The sequence below is a fragment of the Amaranthus tricolor genome, chromosome 1, assembly GCF_026212465.1.
Source record: "Amaranthus tricolor cultivar Red isolate AtriRed21 chromosome 1, ASM2621246v1, whole genome shotgun sequence".
Taxonomy (NCBI): domain Eukaryota; kingdom Viridiplantae; phylum Streptophyta; class Magnoliopsida; order Caryophyllales; family Amaranthaceae; genus Amaranthus; species Amaranthus tricolor.
In genome coordinates, this window is record NC_080047.1 from 16,642,869 (window position 1) to 16,657,757 (window position 14,889).

General features: G+C 32.4%; 1 protein-coding gene across 1 annotated transcript; it reads right to left on the reverse strand.

Annotated features, from left to right (window-relative positions):
• Positions 1-9,947: 9,947 nt before the first annotated feature.
• On the reverse strand, positions 9,948-14,408 carry LOC130806303 (uncharacterized). The gene is made up of 3 exons (XM_057671322.1): positions 14,258-14,408; positions 12,241-13,207; positions 9,948-10,431 (listed from the first exon to the last, which is right to left on the reverse strand). Exons 2-3 carry the CDS (start codon positions 13,183-13,185, stop codon positions 10,426-10,428), a joined length of 951 nt encoding a protein of 316 aa, XP_057527305.1. The 5' UTR covers positions 13,186-13,207; positions 14,258-14,408; the 3' UTR covers positions 9,948-10,425.
• Positions 14,409-14,889: the final 481 nt, after the last annotated feature.

The window sequence follows — 14,889 nt, forward strand, 5'->3', positions numbered from 1 at the left end:
TTTCTCGTTTTTAATTGGAGTTTTATTAAGTGTATTAAGGTTGATGTTGTTTTTGTATTTTTTTCATTGAATCTTTTGTGGGTAAGAGTTTGATTGATGAATTGAACATATTTATGATTTAGGGTTTGAAGTGTGATTAGAAATTATGGGTTGTGTGTTGATTATGTATTAGTTTGGTTTAATCTTATCATGGGTAATAGAAATAGTGTTATCTTTGAACATGAAATAATTAGAGTTTGATTAAGAAATGAGATTACTAGTAGTGTGTGTGTTGTATGCTACTTTGGTGGTGTGGTGATTAATTAAAGAACCTTATAAGTTGTTTTAAGACTTGGTTGATTATGGTTGTGATAATTAGTAATGATTTTGATTGTAGTTGATTATTTGGGAGTAATAGTTGCTAATTGTTGTGACTTGATTGTTGTGAATTGCAAGTACTCTTAGTAGGTCGTCATTGAAGTTATACATGCATAATTTTAGTAAAGCCAAGAGCATAATGTCAACTTATCGTCGAGGGTTGCCAAAGTTACTCATCATGTTGCATTGTTTTGATTGTAGTTCTCTCTAGCTTGGAGAATGTAACAAATGATATCACGATTCGATAACTCTAAGATTTGCCTTATCGTTATATTAGTGTTATGTTAAAAGTTGTAAGACTTAGTTGTGATTAGTTATTTCTTTTAGTAACGCGAACCAATATACTCAAAATTAGTTGATGAAGAGGAACGATTCACATATAATTTTATTTTTAAATTGATGAAAAGACTTATGTTGTGTTGAGTTAATGATTTTGACTTGCATTGAATGAGTTATTACGTGCTAGAGTAATCGAAAAACTCATGTTGAATAGGTGATAGCAGTTACTTTGGTGTGACAAAGTAGTTAAGGGGATTTGTTAGTTTTATTCCTAACTTGTATATGTTTCCAATTCATAAGAGGAATATAGAACCTTAGTTTGGTGAATTTTGTAACTTTTGGTCGTGTAATGACGCTTACAGGTACGTACACGCAGTAATTAACCCTTATATACAATTTTCCTTTAAGAGATCATTATTTATTGTTTATTGTGATAATATGCATTGTATCGAAATTATGAGGTACTAGTGAATACACTTTATATGAAGAGTTATCGACTATGAAATCCTTGCGCTTAGAATAGTTTAGAGAATGAGAGTGTTAATAGAAGGTGGGGACCACCCCCTTATTTATTTAAGAATTGGATTATGCCTTACTTGGAGTTAGAATTACTCCTTTATAGGTGAATTTCATATTTTGTCATTGGGCGCCAAGTGGCCGAGGTGTTACCATGCGGGCCTTGCAAACCCCAATATGGTGGCCTCTTCCTTGGATTAGTACCCCAGTGTGTTAGTTTTTTTCGAAGGTAGGACCTGAGAGGGTCAGCTGGAGGGGGTATGAGCTCATACTTTGCCATGGGTGCTGGGTGGCCGATAACGCCCTTGGCCGTGTCACTATGCCATGAAGTAGAGAAAAGATCCACTTATATAAAGTTTATTCATTGATCGAAACTTATTTAATGATAGAAGGTTCATTCATTGATAGAAAGCTTACACATTGATACAAAATTTTGGTCATTGATAGAATAGTTTATGCTAGTCAGAAGCGTTCCTAAGTTAAGTTACCTTAAGGGTATTACCAATCCCCAAAGATAGCCTATGATCACACTTACCTTAATATAGACAAGCTCTATAAGGTCATGTGTTAGGTAGTCTGTTAATGCCTTGGTTGAGTTAATACTACGCGTGTTTTACAAGAGTTTATGTTTTGAGAATAGGAGTGTGAAGACCTGTATACTACCCAAGAACACATGGTTCAGGTTGGAAAGGACGTAATGAGATTAAGAAGTACAGGTGGACAATAAACGGTTACTATCTGTGCTTGTGTCTTATGAAATCATCTTATGTTGTTGTATAACATAATGTCACCTAGTAGTTGGCCTTATTATATTTGATGCTAGTTATTGACGTGTACGTGTTTGTGTTTATGTTTGATTGTTTGATGTCTTTCTATGATTGTCCTGCTACGACACATTGGCCTTTGGTTTGATGTCGAGCAGCAGAAGGATCATAGACATGCGTGGCAGGTGTTGGAGCTTCTTTTACATTGCATTGCATTGGGGGAGAGTAATGAGGGCGAAACATAACCCGTGTCTAGAGGTGTTCGTACGGGTAATTGGATAGGTTTCGAACGGGTGTCATTCGATTCGGTTATATTTTAGATCAGTTATATTTCGGATGCGGGTTGCGACGGGTCATACTCGGGTCGGGTCAATTAGTCACGATTCAGTTGAAGATCGGTTATTCAAGCTATCGGGTTAGCATCAGTTCGGTGTCCGCTGAAGTACATGTCGAGTTTTAATCGGTCTCGGGTTATCATCCGTTAATAATTGGTTTGATTTTATCGGGTACAGATCGGGTTCAGGTATTTTTCAAGTAGAATTCGGCTACAAATTGCGAATTACTAATTACTATTGATCGAGTCAGTATCAGATTAAGTTGTTAGTTATTTTTTAATTGATAATAAGGTTCCTTTAGTTAAAGCAAAATAGTGAAAATGCAAATCAATTAGTGATCATTATTATATTGTTACTTTTACTTGTTTGACCGGAAATTAAAATTATAAAATTCTATCAATTTTCATATAATTCGATTAAAAGTAGTTAAATAAACATTGACCATTAATTATTAACTCTAAATATATGAAATCATGTATTTATAAAATTTATTTTATTAAAATATTTATGACTTTATTAGAATAACTAATAACATGATTGAATATGAGTCAATCATACTTCTATGTAAAAAATTGGTTCAGGTTTACAGCAGTTCGATCTAAACTTCATTCGGGTTAAGTTGGTTTTAGCCGGATCGAGTTCAGTTTTGATCATGATTCGGGTCGGATATGACTCGGGTCGGTCATTATTAGGTTCGGGTAATCTTGGTTAACAGTTACGTGTCGATTAAAAAATCGGTTACAGCTCGGATTCAGTTTTCCCATTTTCGTTGTCGACCGGTTCGGGTATAGCTACGGGTCGAATAATGTTGGTTCGATAAACCTAAAAAGGAACACATTTTCTGGTCGGTTTACTTTCGGTTTTCGATCGGATTTTCGGGTCGGGTCACTTTTGAACAACTCTACTTGTATCATACCGTTATCTTTCGATTTTGTAGCTCTTGTTTATCTTTTGTAAACTTTGGTTGTATACGTTTTGTTATAAGGCCTTGTGTACTCCTTTATATATTTGTCTTTCCGCTGCATAGTTTATAACTTTGTATGGTTTCTAAAGAGTTAAGTCATTTTAAACGCAAGCGTTGACACTGGAACCACAATCCATGCTTAGCATGTTGATTTGAGAAGCCGGCGAGAATCATTCCGCTGTGGTGTGAGATCTTATAGGCAATGATGCCTTAAATTAGTTTAATGTTTTTATTGTGCTAATTACTCTAACACATATTCGATTTTTGGGAGAGATGCTGTTGAAATTTTTACTCATAATTTCTTTTAAAATTTAATATTATCTTATTTATTTTATTTCAATGTAACACCCGAATTTCCTCCCATCTTTTGCGGTCTTGGTTTTGTATAAGGGGTCGGAAATTCAGGGGTGGTACAATAAATCTAATACATCAATTAGTATTGATGAATAAATATGAGTTAAGATAACAACTTCAAACAACTGATATAACCAAAGTTGTTAGAATTGGGATCCTACCTAAGATCGGCAAGGTGGTAAGATCAAAATCGGTTGAATTGAATCACAGGATCGTAAGATCCTAAAAATATGTTTTGATATATTTATTTTAGTTTATTTTTAAATTTATAAGTACATGAATTTTCTTAAACTTATTGGAGATATATTTTTATCTTTTATTTATATAAGTAAAAGCTAGAATATAAGAAATTTTTTATAATTAAGAACACCCTTGTAGGATCGGATCGTAGGATCGTAAAATCGTGTTATGATCTTATCACCCATATTCATGATATGTCTTGTAAAATATCCGAATCGTTCGCCTGTACAAGGGTGCTCAAACGAGCACATATATATAGTGCTCAAACGAGAAAATGCTGAAACAACTTTCAGTAGCATTTTGCCTCTGAAAAAACACATTGTACTCGAGCTAGCAGAGAAAGTGCTCGAACGAGCTGCACACCGCTCAAACAAGCAGGGTGCTGATCTATTGTTTTGTTTGTTCTTCACTTAGTTGCTTCGTATGTTTCAAAGTACTTTGACATAAAGTTCTAATACTTATTTGTAAAAAAAGGTAAAGGCAGAGGTAAAGGTAAAGGACACTCAGTATCCCGCACGAGGCATGGTCCGGGTGGGGGTTTTTTTTTTCCTGAAAGATGCGGACAAATCATACCCGTTCTCCCGAGGAGGAAATAAAGAGAGATGCGCGCAGCCAAAAAACCTACCAACTGATATTTACGCCCAATAAAAATCGAATCCCCAACTTTCTGCTCGATATGAAGATGCTTATTTGTCTCAGTATAAATATAATTATAAAACATAAGACTTGTTCTAATTCGCTTTAAATATCCAACATCTTCAACACGAAAGGGTGAAAGTGCTGTTAATTAATAATGCATGAAACAAATTTTCCAATTGATCTCATACAATACTTGAATATGGATTCTGAAAATCCAATTGTGATAAATGTCCAATCGAAAATTAATAAGTTACATTCGAAATTTTTAACCCATAAGTCCAAAATAATACAACCCATTTTTTTAAAAAAAGGCAAAACTTGATCATAATTGAAATAGATTTTTTTCAATTTTATCAATTTTCAAATTCCACGTTGTTACTTTGGAGAATATTTATATCTAGTTTTAATATTCTAAGTCAATATTTACTCTTTGAAACCATAAAAGTTTTTTAATTTTTTTTTCTTCTCATTCACTTTTTTTTCTCATGTCTCAATGCATAGGTAAACACCAAAAACTTTTGATTGTGGACTTTAAAAAATTATAAGAAATAGATGTTTAGAAAATATATATTGAGACAAATTTATTAAAAAATCCTCATAAATATGCTTTTTGATTTAGATTCTTAATAATTCATAGTCAAATTTTAATACTAAAATTCAAAGATTCTATTTGAGAAAAATATATGAAAACGATAGGAAAACTAATATTAATTTCATAAACTCAACTTTTATTTTTTAATTAATCTAAATTTAATGAATTTTAATGTTTCATAAACTCTTGCCTTGTTGAGTCGACCCAAATTTAGTCAAATCTAAAACAATATTAACGTAAATAGTCCAACCAAAAGTGATCCATGTAAATAAGTAACCCAAAGTCAACCCAAAAATAATCTCGAATGAAAATGATCTACTTTTCACCTATCTCACTAATATTCAACATATTTACTTTCGACAATCTGACGGCACATTTTCCTTGTATTTGCTTAGAACACATATTTTTTTCAATTATAAGAGTAGGCTGAAAGAAAGAAAATCATAGATGTGAATAGAATTTAAGATTCTATGATCAGAACCTACTAGGTATGATGATTTGATAATGACGATGAATAATACCGAGAAAAATTTAGACTTATTATCTTATTTTGACTGAGACAAAACTCAATTCTCAACTTAAAAACACATATTAAAATTCAAACAATTCATCGTTCAAAAAAAATAAAAGTATTCAACAATTCAACTTTACACTTATCAAGAATTTCCATTTTTTATTTTGAACACATGGAAAAGATAAAAAGTAGTTGACTAACACGGCCGTACCGTACGCATTTAGAATTTTGTTTTTCAGCAATACGGGGCTTGAACATTACACGCCCCAGTCAAGTGGAAGTCCGTATTAGGAATCATCTTAAACATTAAGTAAAAACAACATCGCGTTGAATTTATCATTTCACCAACGTTTTCATAGTGTCTTTTGGAAGAAAAAAAAATGTAGGAAAGCCAATAGAGGAATTTGGAGTAATGAAATATAATATATTTTTTATTTGGCTAATAAAATGGATACAAATTCTTAACAACCCGCTTTATATGAAATCGTTTTACGATGGGACAAGCATACTGCATATATAATTAGCCCATTTATGTAATCGATCACTTTAAAATTTTATTTGATCACTTTAATACATTAAATATACAGTATTAGCCGCATAAAGATAGTCTCATAATTAATGTGACAGTTTCAAATAAAAATTTGTGAATTCTTAAATGAGAAATCTAATGATAAAACTATTTTTATTGGCTAATTCATATAAATTTAGTGTGTGAATTTATACATATACTTGAAAAATTTGTAAATGATAGTATAATACTCTCAACTATTGCTACACTCAACTATTATTTAACCCTATATACCATCAAGTATTGGGATACTTAACCTTGTATATTCTCAACTATTTTGCTTATTGACTCAAAATGCCTCGAGAGCAACTTGTTGAAACTAATATGCATAGTATTAAAGGTTAAATATCACAATACTTACGGCCTGTTTGATAGGTTGTAATAAACAAGAATGAAAATGAAAATTAGTGTATTTTTGGTTGAATAATCTCTTGGTCATCTTAATAGCCATACTTGTCCAACTTCAATCACCTTATTTTCTTCATAAATTTCATTTCAATGTATTTCCATTGGAGGAGGTGGTATTAGATGGTAATGAAAATTTATAAACAAAAAACTTTTTTGTGATTAAAGTTTTATTACCATGGAAATGACATAGAACTTTTAATGAAATTTTACACTATAAATCATTCTCATTACCACCATTTAGTACCACTGACCAAATGGATCATAAAGAGATACAAAGTTAAGTTTAGAGTATTTTGAGTCAATGAGTAATAATATTATTTACAAACTTTTTATATACATTTGTTATGTTTAATTTTAATTGGACTGTCTGATTATCTCCTTTCATTTCTCTTTCCCACTAAATCATAGTTTAACTCTTGCATGTCTCCTCATTTACTTTTCCTACAAGTCTGGCGGCGATGGCTTTACTTTTTCATATTTTAGGGTTAAAAGTTGACGTTGAAGTCAAACAAATACATAAGCATGTTATAATCCTGATTATTATTGGAAATATGCTTCATGTTTTTGATTACTTAGGGTTGCAAATTTGCCTACATATGTTAGGTTCTGCCTACCACTATTTATGATTCATGTAACCTTATAGAGTTTCAATTTTAATTAAAAGAAATAGTAAAACCAACTTCTTATTAAGTAATATCTTTTTTATAATATATTTTTCTATTATCACTATTTAGAACTAATTATCAAATAAAATTGTGAAAATTGCATGCTAAAATTATAGGATGTCTAGTTGTTTACTTTTCAATTTGGAGAGATGTTTGAAAATCCCCTGAAGTAAGAGTGAGGTTAAATTTAGTTCTATTTGTACATGATGGGAATTGAATTTCTATAATTACAGTCAACAATACATAAAATTTTATTTTTAGGTGGTTAAATTTATCTCATTCATGATTAAAAAGATAATAAATGTTTATTTTTTTCCTACTTTTTACTATATTTCACCTAGGAGTATATTTTTTTCTTTAGAACGAAATACAATGAATTTTGGTTATTGGACGTACAAGAGCTACTTAGGGCCAAGAATAAAACGTGAGATGATTTTTCTGTAAAAATATCATCCCATGGTTTAGTTTACCCACGAGTGAGTGGAATGAATTTTTTGATCAAAACATAGTTTTTCCGCTTTTAGTGATTCAAAACAGATTCGACGATCTGATATTCATTCGATCTTGTAATTAGACTCGACTTGACCAGGACTTCAAAATGAATTTAAAATTATATAAAAATAAATGTGGATGCAAGACCATATTTTAAACCAATCCAAAACACTTGATTTGAAATCAACCCGCTGATCCAAATGAAGACCTCTAATTGGCATTGCTCTAAGATATCTAGTTCTTATAGCACTCTCAATGGTTAAGAAAAAAAAAAGTTCCGTCCTCACCAATCTCCCTCTATACTTTCCCTCTCATCCACATAAGTTTTTTGGGTGAAAGTTTTTGCTATTCAAGGTTATCCTACATGAGGAAAATATCTCACCACTCTCTCCTACATTATATTTTATCCTACCTCATTTTCTTTCTCCATCCTAAAATATTATTAGGACAAAAAAATAATTCATTAAATATTATTAAGCCAAAATACTAATACCGCAAAAAAAAAATAACAAGATTAAACTAATAATGTAAACATTGAACCACTTGAATACTAATTTTATGAAATTAGAGAGAAAAGAGAATTTTTAAAGTGTGTCAAAAATAGAAAAATAAGGTGTTTAAATATACAGAATTTATTTTTATGAATGTTGATATATTTTATTTTTAAAGTTTAAAATTCAAAAATTATGGGTCAAAAATAGAAACATAGGTGGGGCCCAAAAATTTTCCATCATTGGATGATTTTTTAGAAATATTTAATTGTTTTTGGATATTCACTGATGAGCTACATATCCACTCAAATAAAAATTTTTCCATTAGAATAGCTCTAAATACGATTGCTATCCAAAATAGTTAACATATTCAAGTATATTCAAAATCAACTAAAAATCATTTTAATTCATCAATATTAATGGGTGCACTTGAATGTATCAAAAAAGTTGGCATTACGTCGTCATTTAAATCTACAAAAATTCAAATTTTAATCGTTTTAGAAATACTCTTTTGTCTAGCATGATTGTCACACACTTATTTCCTCCATCGTACTTTTAAAAATACCATACTTTTTTTCTTGATAAATATACATATTTTATTGACTTTTAGACATCTAAGACACCTCTGATTGCAAGTTTTTCTCTTCATCATATTATTTTTTCTTGAAAACTATACATACTTTTGGAAATATCATACTCATAGTGACTTCTACATACCTTTGATTGCAAGTTATTTTGGCCATCAATATTATGTTTTCTTTCTTGATAACTACACAAACTTCTAATGAACTTTCCCTATCATTAGAAAATCATAAGTATAAATATCACTCTCTTTATGCAAATATATTTGTACACAATTTGAAAAGGAAATAGATAATGGTCTTTTCCATCTTTTTTTTTTTTACCAACATGGAACCAACTTTCGTTTCAAGATGTTGTTCGTACTCTTATGTGTCCTGCATCTAGGCCTCCTCTTTTCTAGCTTCACGCCTTGCAAATGATTGTGTACTGTACTAATGTAAGTCAATTGGTGTTCGTTTGTGCTGGACACTTACGTAAGTCGATTAGATTGGTGTGCTTTCGTATTGGACACTTATGTAAGTCGATTAGACGGGTTAATGTTGATGCTCTTTAAATATGTAAATGGTTGTGTACTAATTTTACTTTTCTGTTACTATTATCACTTTCCTTTCCAAGGCAAACCTTACTCAAGGTTTCGGTAGGGTGTGTTTGTGGTGGATGGGTAGCCAATCAACATCAATACTCCCATTGGTGTAAGGGTTCCCAATCTGCATCACTTTGTCCTCAAAAATCGTCAATGTTTTTTAATGGGCAAAGCATTTTCATTCATAAATGGCACAACCCAAGCAAGTTTGTCCTCATAATTCCTCATTGTTTAAAAAGCTAGTAACTAAAAATATTGTATAAAAGTTATATAAAATAAGTTGTGTTATCATCATTCACAAAAAAACAAAAAAAAAAAGTTGTAATATCAAATATAATACTTTTACCCAATTATTAATAATTTTTCTATCAAAATTTTGCAGTTCTTAGTAGTCAATTGTTATATTTTAGTTTATTTACAAAATAAATTTTTAATTATCATCTTATTCAGTATATCTTGCTCATATAAGTAAGTTAAATTCGATTTTTTAAACCATTGCGAAAGGCAACTATTGTAAATTCTCCCTTGACTCTGTATAGAGATGATTTTGCTCGCGTACAAAAACTTTAAAAGTAAGAACACAATATAACCAGAAGGCAAGTCAATCAAATGCAAAATATAAACTCATTGAAGCTTGGAGAAATTAGACTAGACAGTTGATTACATAGAACAGAGATATCTCCATGTTGAATGCATCAATGCAAAAGAACAACATACACGCCTCGAGTATGCTCGACAATATTTTCTAAACAAGAATCGACCGAGCTTATTTTCGAGTTGTTTGAGGCATGAAAATTGATAGTTATGTTTGAGTTTGCTAGAGATTCAACTACATTTGCTAGATGCCCAATGGAAACAAGGAAAAGGTAGGGAATTTAGATGTAAAACAATTTATTCCCATAATATAAATAGTTTAAACTCCATAAAAGTACAATAACAACACACATCTCACCGGTAAAACGATCATAAGTAACAACACAAATAGATGATTACCGCACAAGATCTTCCTCGAACTCGCAGTTTCGTATTTATTGTCGTTAATCATGTCTTCATACGTTTTGAGGATACTGGATACCTCTGGTTTACTCCTGTAGATAGAAAGAAAAGAGGTAATATTATGGTTTTAGACGAATGTATTAGTCAAACAATGGAAGAATGTCATTCTACGAAAACAATGGCCTTCGATTAGATCTAGATAATGAGCTAGTTTGACAGTGAAGCTATATTTGAAATTGGGTGCACACATGGAATGCATCCAACAGGTCAGTTGGTGGTCAACATGTCCTCTTGAATTTATTGTTAAGTTTGCAGAACATTGCTAAATGTTCAAAAATGATAGAGCACAATTCTTGCCGTATTAGACATTTAAAACATACATATATAGGAGAATAAGGTTTTCTTTTATGAATGGTGATTGTCATTGTCCACATAGGAACAAGCGTACCAAATCTCTCTTGAATTGAAAAGGGTAAAGAGGTAGAATGTAACAGGTAAATGTGAGGTCTACATCTTATTTGAATAAAAAACAGGGCTTGAAAGGCAGAGCAAAACATAATCAGTATTTGACAGGAAATTTTGGAGAGTGTAGGTAGGGAAGAAAAAGTGCTGAATCAACCCACTCATTTAGCAAGCAAACGGGGAAAAGAAGATGAAAGGGAGATTCAATGACCCAATTTGCTTTCCCTTGAAGAGCAAGCTTAATTTCTGTTGTGTCAAGTCCCAAATCTCCTTATGAAGGAGATGAGTTTGATCATATCATTGCACATGCCATGTCTTGCACTTTGGAGAAGGAGGATGTGAGTGCAATGGCTTATGAGAAGTTGAGGTTTGGATCACTCCATGAAGTGATCAAGGGAGATGTTTTAGAGTACCTTGGACAAGGAAAAGGATGCATTGAACAAGACAAGAAGGTGCTCATTGAAGGCTTTGGTCCATGCCTTGAACGAGGCAAGGAGAATGAAGCAAAGTGCCTTAAACGAGGCAAGGAAAATGAAGCAAAGTGGCTTGAATGAGGCAATGACGCACGGAAGGCAGAGAATGCCCAGGAGATGCTGCTCGTTCGAGTGTCCATAGCAAATGCAGGTTTCTGGAATTTGGCCTATACTTAGGAGCTTGCTTGTACTTGCCTTAGGGCTTCTCTAATGCATTGTGGGTTATATAAAGACCTAAATCATATTAGAGAGATGAAGAGGGAGGCCAATACATTGGGAGTAACTAGGGTTTGACCCAAGAGTTTCTTCTTCATTTTATTAGATTTTGAGGATGATCTCCATTTAAGGTGAGATCTTTATCTTGAGAGCTTGTTCTTAAGAGTGTGAGGGTTTAATTCATTGATGTATAATTAAGTTCATTAATGATATTAAACATTGTTTGGGGAGAGGTAAGATACCTCATAATCTTGTTTGCCTCCTTTGACTTGTGCTATGTTTTTTCTTGTTGTTTTCGCATCTTGTTCTTCATCAAACACTCTTAAACGCTTTCATTTCACTGTCCTCTATCAGTGTTACTCTATTCCCCCTACCGCTTTGATAAGTGGAACGGGTATGGGGAAATCAAGTTCAGATGAGTTCTAGGATCATACGTTCATGTAAACTCAATTTCCTAATAATATATATGTTCTGGGTTCATTTCATCTGATTCCACTTCACATTTCAGGAAGGATATGACTTTGGTCTATACGAATTTACAAGGACTACAAGGAGATATAGTAGAGATCGAAATTAGCTATTACCATTCAAACTAGTATCGATAGACTAAGCAATGAACATTCAAAAATTAAGCTACCACAAATGTGTCGGTCACTGGATGAGAACGATGAAGCTTTATAAAATGAAGCAATGAGTCTTATCAAAATACCATACAGTCAACAGTCACCGAAATTTCAAAAATCAACATACCTCATCGTCATCACTGCCTCCATCTTCTTTGTTCTTCTTAAGGCGGGTAGTACCTCCTTCCTTGCTGATAGGAAGTTTCATGGCACCAAACGGTGTGTCAACATCAATATTTCCTTTCATACTGTAACCAGTCCCTCTTCCTCTGATCATATCCCAGAGTGCAGATCCAAAGTCCTTTGGCCTGAATGTGATCGGAAGATCTAAATAGCTGATACCATTTTTAGCCAAAGTTCCAGATTTTTCGAGATCAGCACCTCCGATGCTCACATCACCTAGCCAAACCTCATAGTCCAAATCCTTAAGACCCAAGTCAAAGTCATTCTTATTCTCTATTTTGAGATGAAGTGTAGCAACAGTTTCTTCAAAAGAGAACCTCTCAAACTTAATTTTCTCCACATCAATGTCGGGCTTGTAGGGTATAGGGATCTCTCCGGTTTTCTCTAGGGGGATAGTGATCCTACCAAAAACAGGAACGTCTATGATAAGATCAACCTTAACCCTGTAGGGGATAATGCTTCCAGGCTTAATGTCATGGTAAGTCTCTTTGATGTCATCATACACCAGATTGACTGGTATCTTGACAGTCTCCGAGCCATGAGCATGAATAGTTCCAGCATCAGGAATCAGTCCAGATACCAACTTCCGTCCATCACTGTCAATACAGTAATTTATGTCGATAAGAGGAATTGGAACGGGATTGGGATTTTTGACAAGAACATCGACAACAATCTCTGCCTTATGAAGGTTAATGTGAGGAATATGAATTCCGCTAACATCAGCAGTAGGCTTGCCAAATCCAATTACACCCTCTATCTTCTCACCAACATCATGAATGAAATCTTTCACTTTCTCTATGAATCCACCTTTCTCTTCCTCTTCTTCTTTCTCAGAATCTTTCGCTTTATAAACCCTTTCAACTAACTCTGGGTTATCTTCTGATGCCATATCCAACAGCAATGAACTTAAACTGCAAAAGTAAATCATTTAATAATTCAAAACTATAATAACTAAAAAATCATTTGACAGACCAAATTCTCAAAAACATCAGTTTACAATAAGATGGGAACCAAAGACGTTATCTTCTATAGTGGAAAATCCAAACAGTCCATTTGGTATTCAATAATAAATGGTGGGAGTGGTAATGAAAAGTCAGTGTAATAATTTTGGTAGTATTATCTCTTAACAAGCTTAATGATCATTTTTATTTTCATTCAACAATCTCATTTTATTTTAATTAATCAGAAATTAAAATTGATATTTAAAATTAAATTTGTATGAAGCATATATGATCGATAATTCTTTCCCATCAAACCCAAATGAATTGGACGATGCAAACTTCATTTCCAGACTTTCACAAATTGTGCAGACGAGAACCTTCATGTCCTGATATGAGCAATTTCATGCCCAGCGGCCAGCATTTCATACCCACCAAGTAATCGACCCGCCCCCCCGACCCGTAAATACATTCGACCCGCACATTAACCACCTCTAGCCATGATTTATCATACTACGATTAAAGTACTGTAAATCAAGATTAACTTCAAAAATCCAGATAAATCATTGATGTAAAGATCAGATCGCTCAATTTGTACTAAAATGCAAATCAGAAAAGGCAACGATCTTTCCTGACTGATCTCTTATCTGTTCATGCTAGATCAAAGCTAATGAGCATAATCAACATCCAAATCAATCACAAATTTCAAGTCAACACCATAGAAACTCTTCAACTTTCAGATTATTTACTTGCTTCAAATCCATGTAAAATGCTCTCTCACCAATCAAGGAATCACCATAAAGTTTGAATTTGTTTTTTCTGGTTCTTCAAATTACATAATTAAAATACAAATTAAATGTAGCTTTTTCAATTTTTAACCTAAAAAAAGCGTTCAAATTTCAATGATTATGATTATAATCAGAAAAATAAAGATCGACCTCGATCAAAATAAAGTAATCAAAAGATAAAAAAGAACAAAGAATTGAATTTTACAAAGGATAGGAAATCAGAAGAAAAACTTACCAGTAAAATAGAATTTGAGAAGCTGATTATCAATTTACCAATGTAGAATTGTGAGGAAGAAGACCAAAAAGCAGGTAGTATTATAAATATGATTAGACAAGCTCGCTGCACACGGTCTATCTGATGATTTATCAAAAATATAAATGCGTGTCCTAATTTCTTAGATATTTGCCGAAGTAGGGTCGGTATGGACAGGTTATCCGTTACAAGGTTAATTCAATCATTCTTGTTCAAAGTAGATCTAATGATTTGATATTCACTTGATTTTATAAATAAATTCGATTTGATTCAACTTAAAAGTTATTTAAAATCATGTAAAAATCAATATGGACACAAGACCTAATTTTGAACCGATTTAAAATACCTAATACGAAATTGATTTGATCACCCAAAAGAATACCGCTCATTAATAGTGATATTATTTTTAAAAATATTCAAATTCATAGGATATATAAAACTTGCCCATTAAAAGTAATGGGTGGTTGGTATATGAAAAATTTAGAGATAGTTAAAATTCGAACTTGAAATACCAAATATCTTTTCTATTCAACAAGACTACAATTAGTAAATGTAGTCCTCAATTATGAGTTTTGGTGTCGGTTGTTTGTAGTACCTAAGAAAGTCATAATGGA

What these genes read in the sequence shown, in the direction of transcription:
- LOC130806303 (XM_057671322.1), bottom strand. Translation starts at nt 13,185, where the DNA reads ATGGCATCAGAAGATAACCCAGAGTTAGTTGAAAGGGTTTATAAAGCG.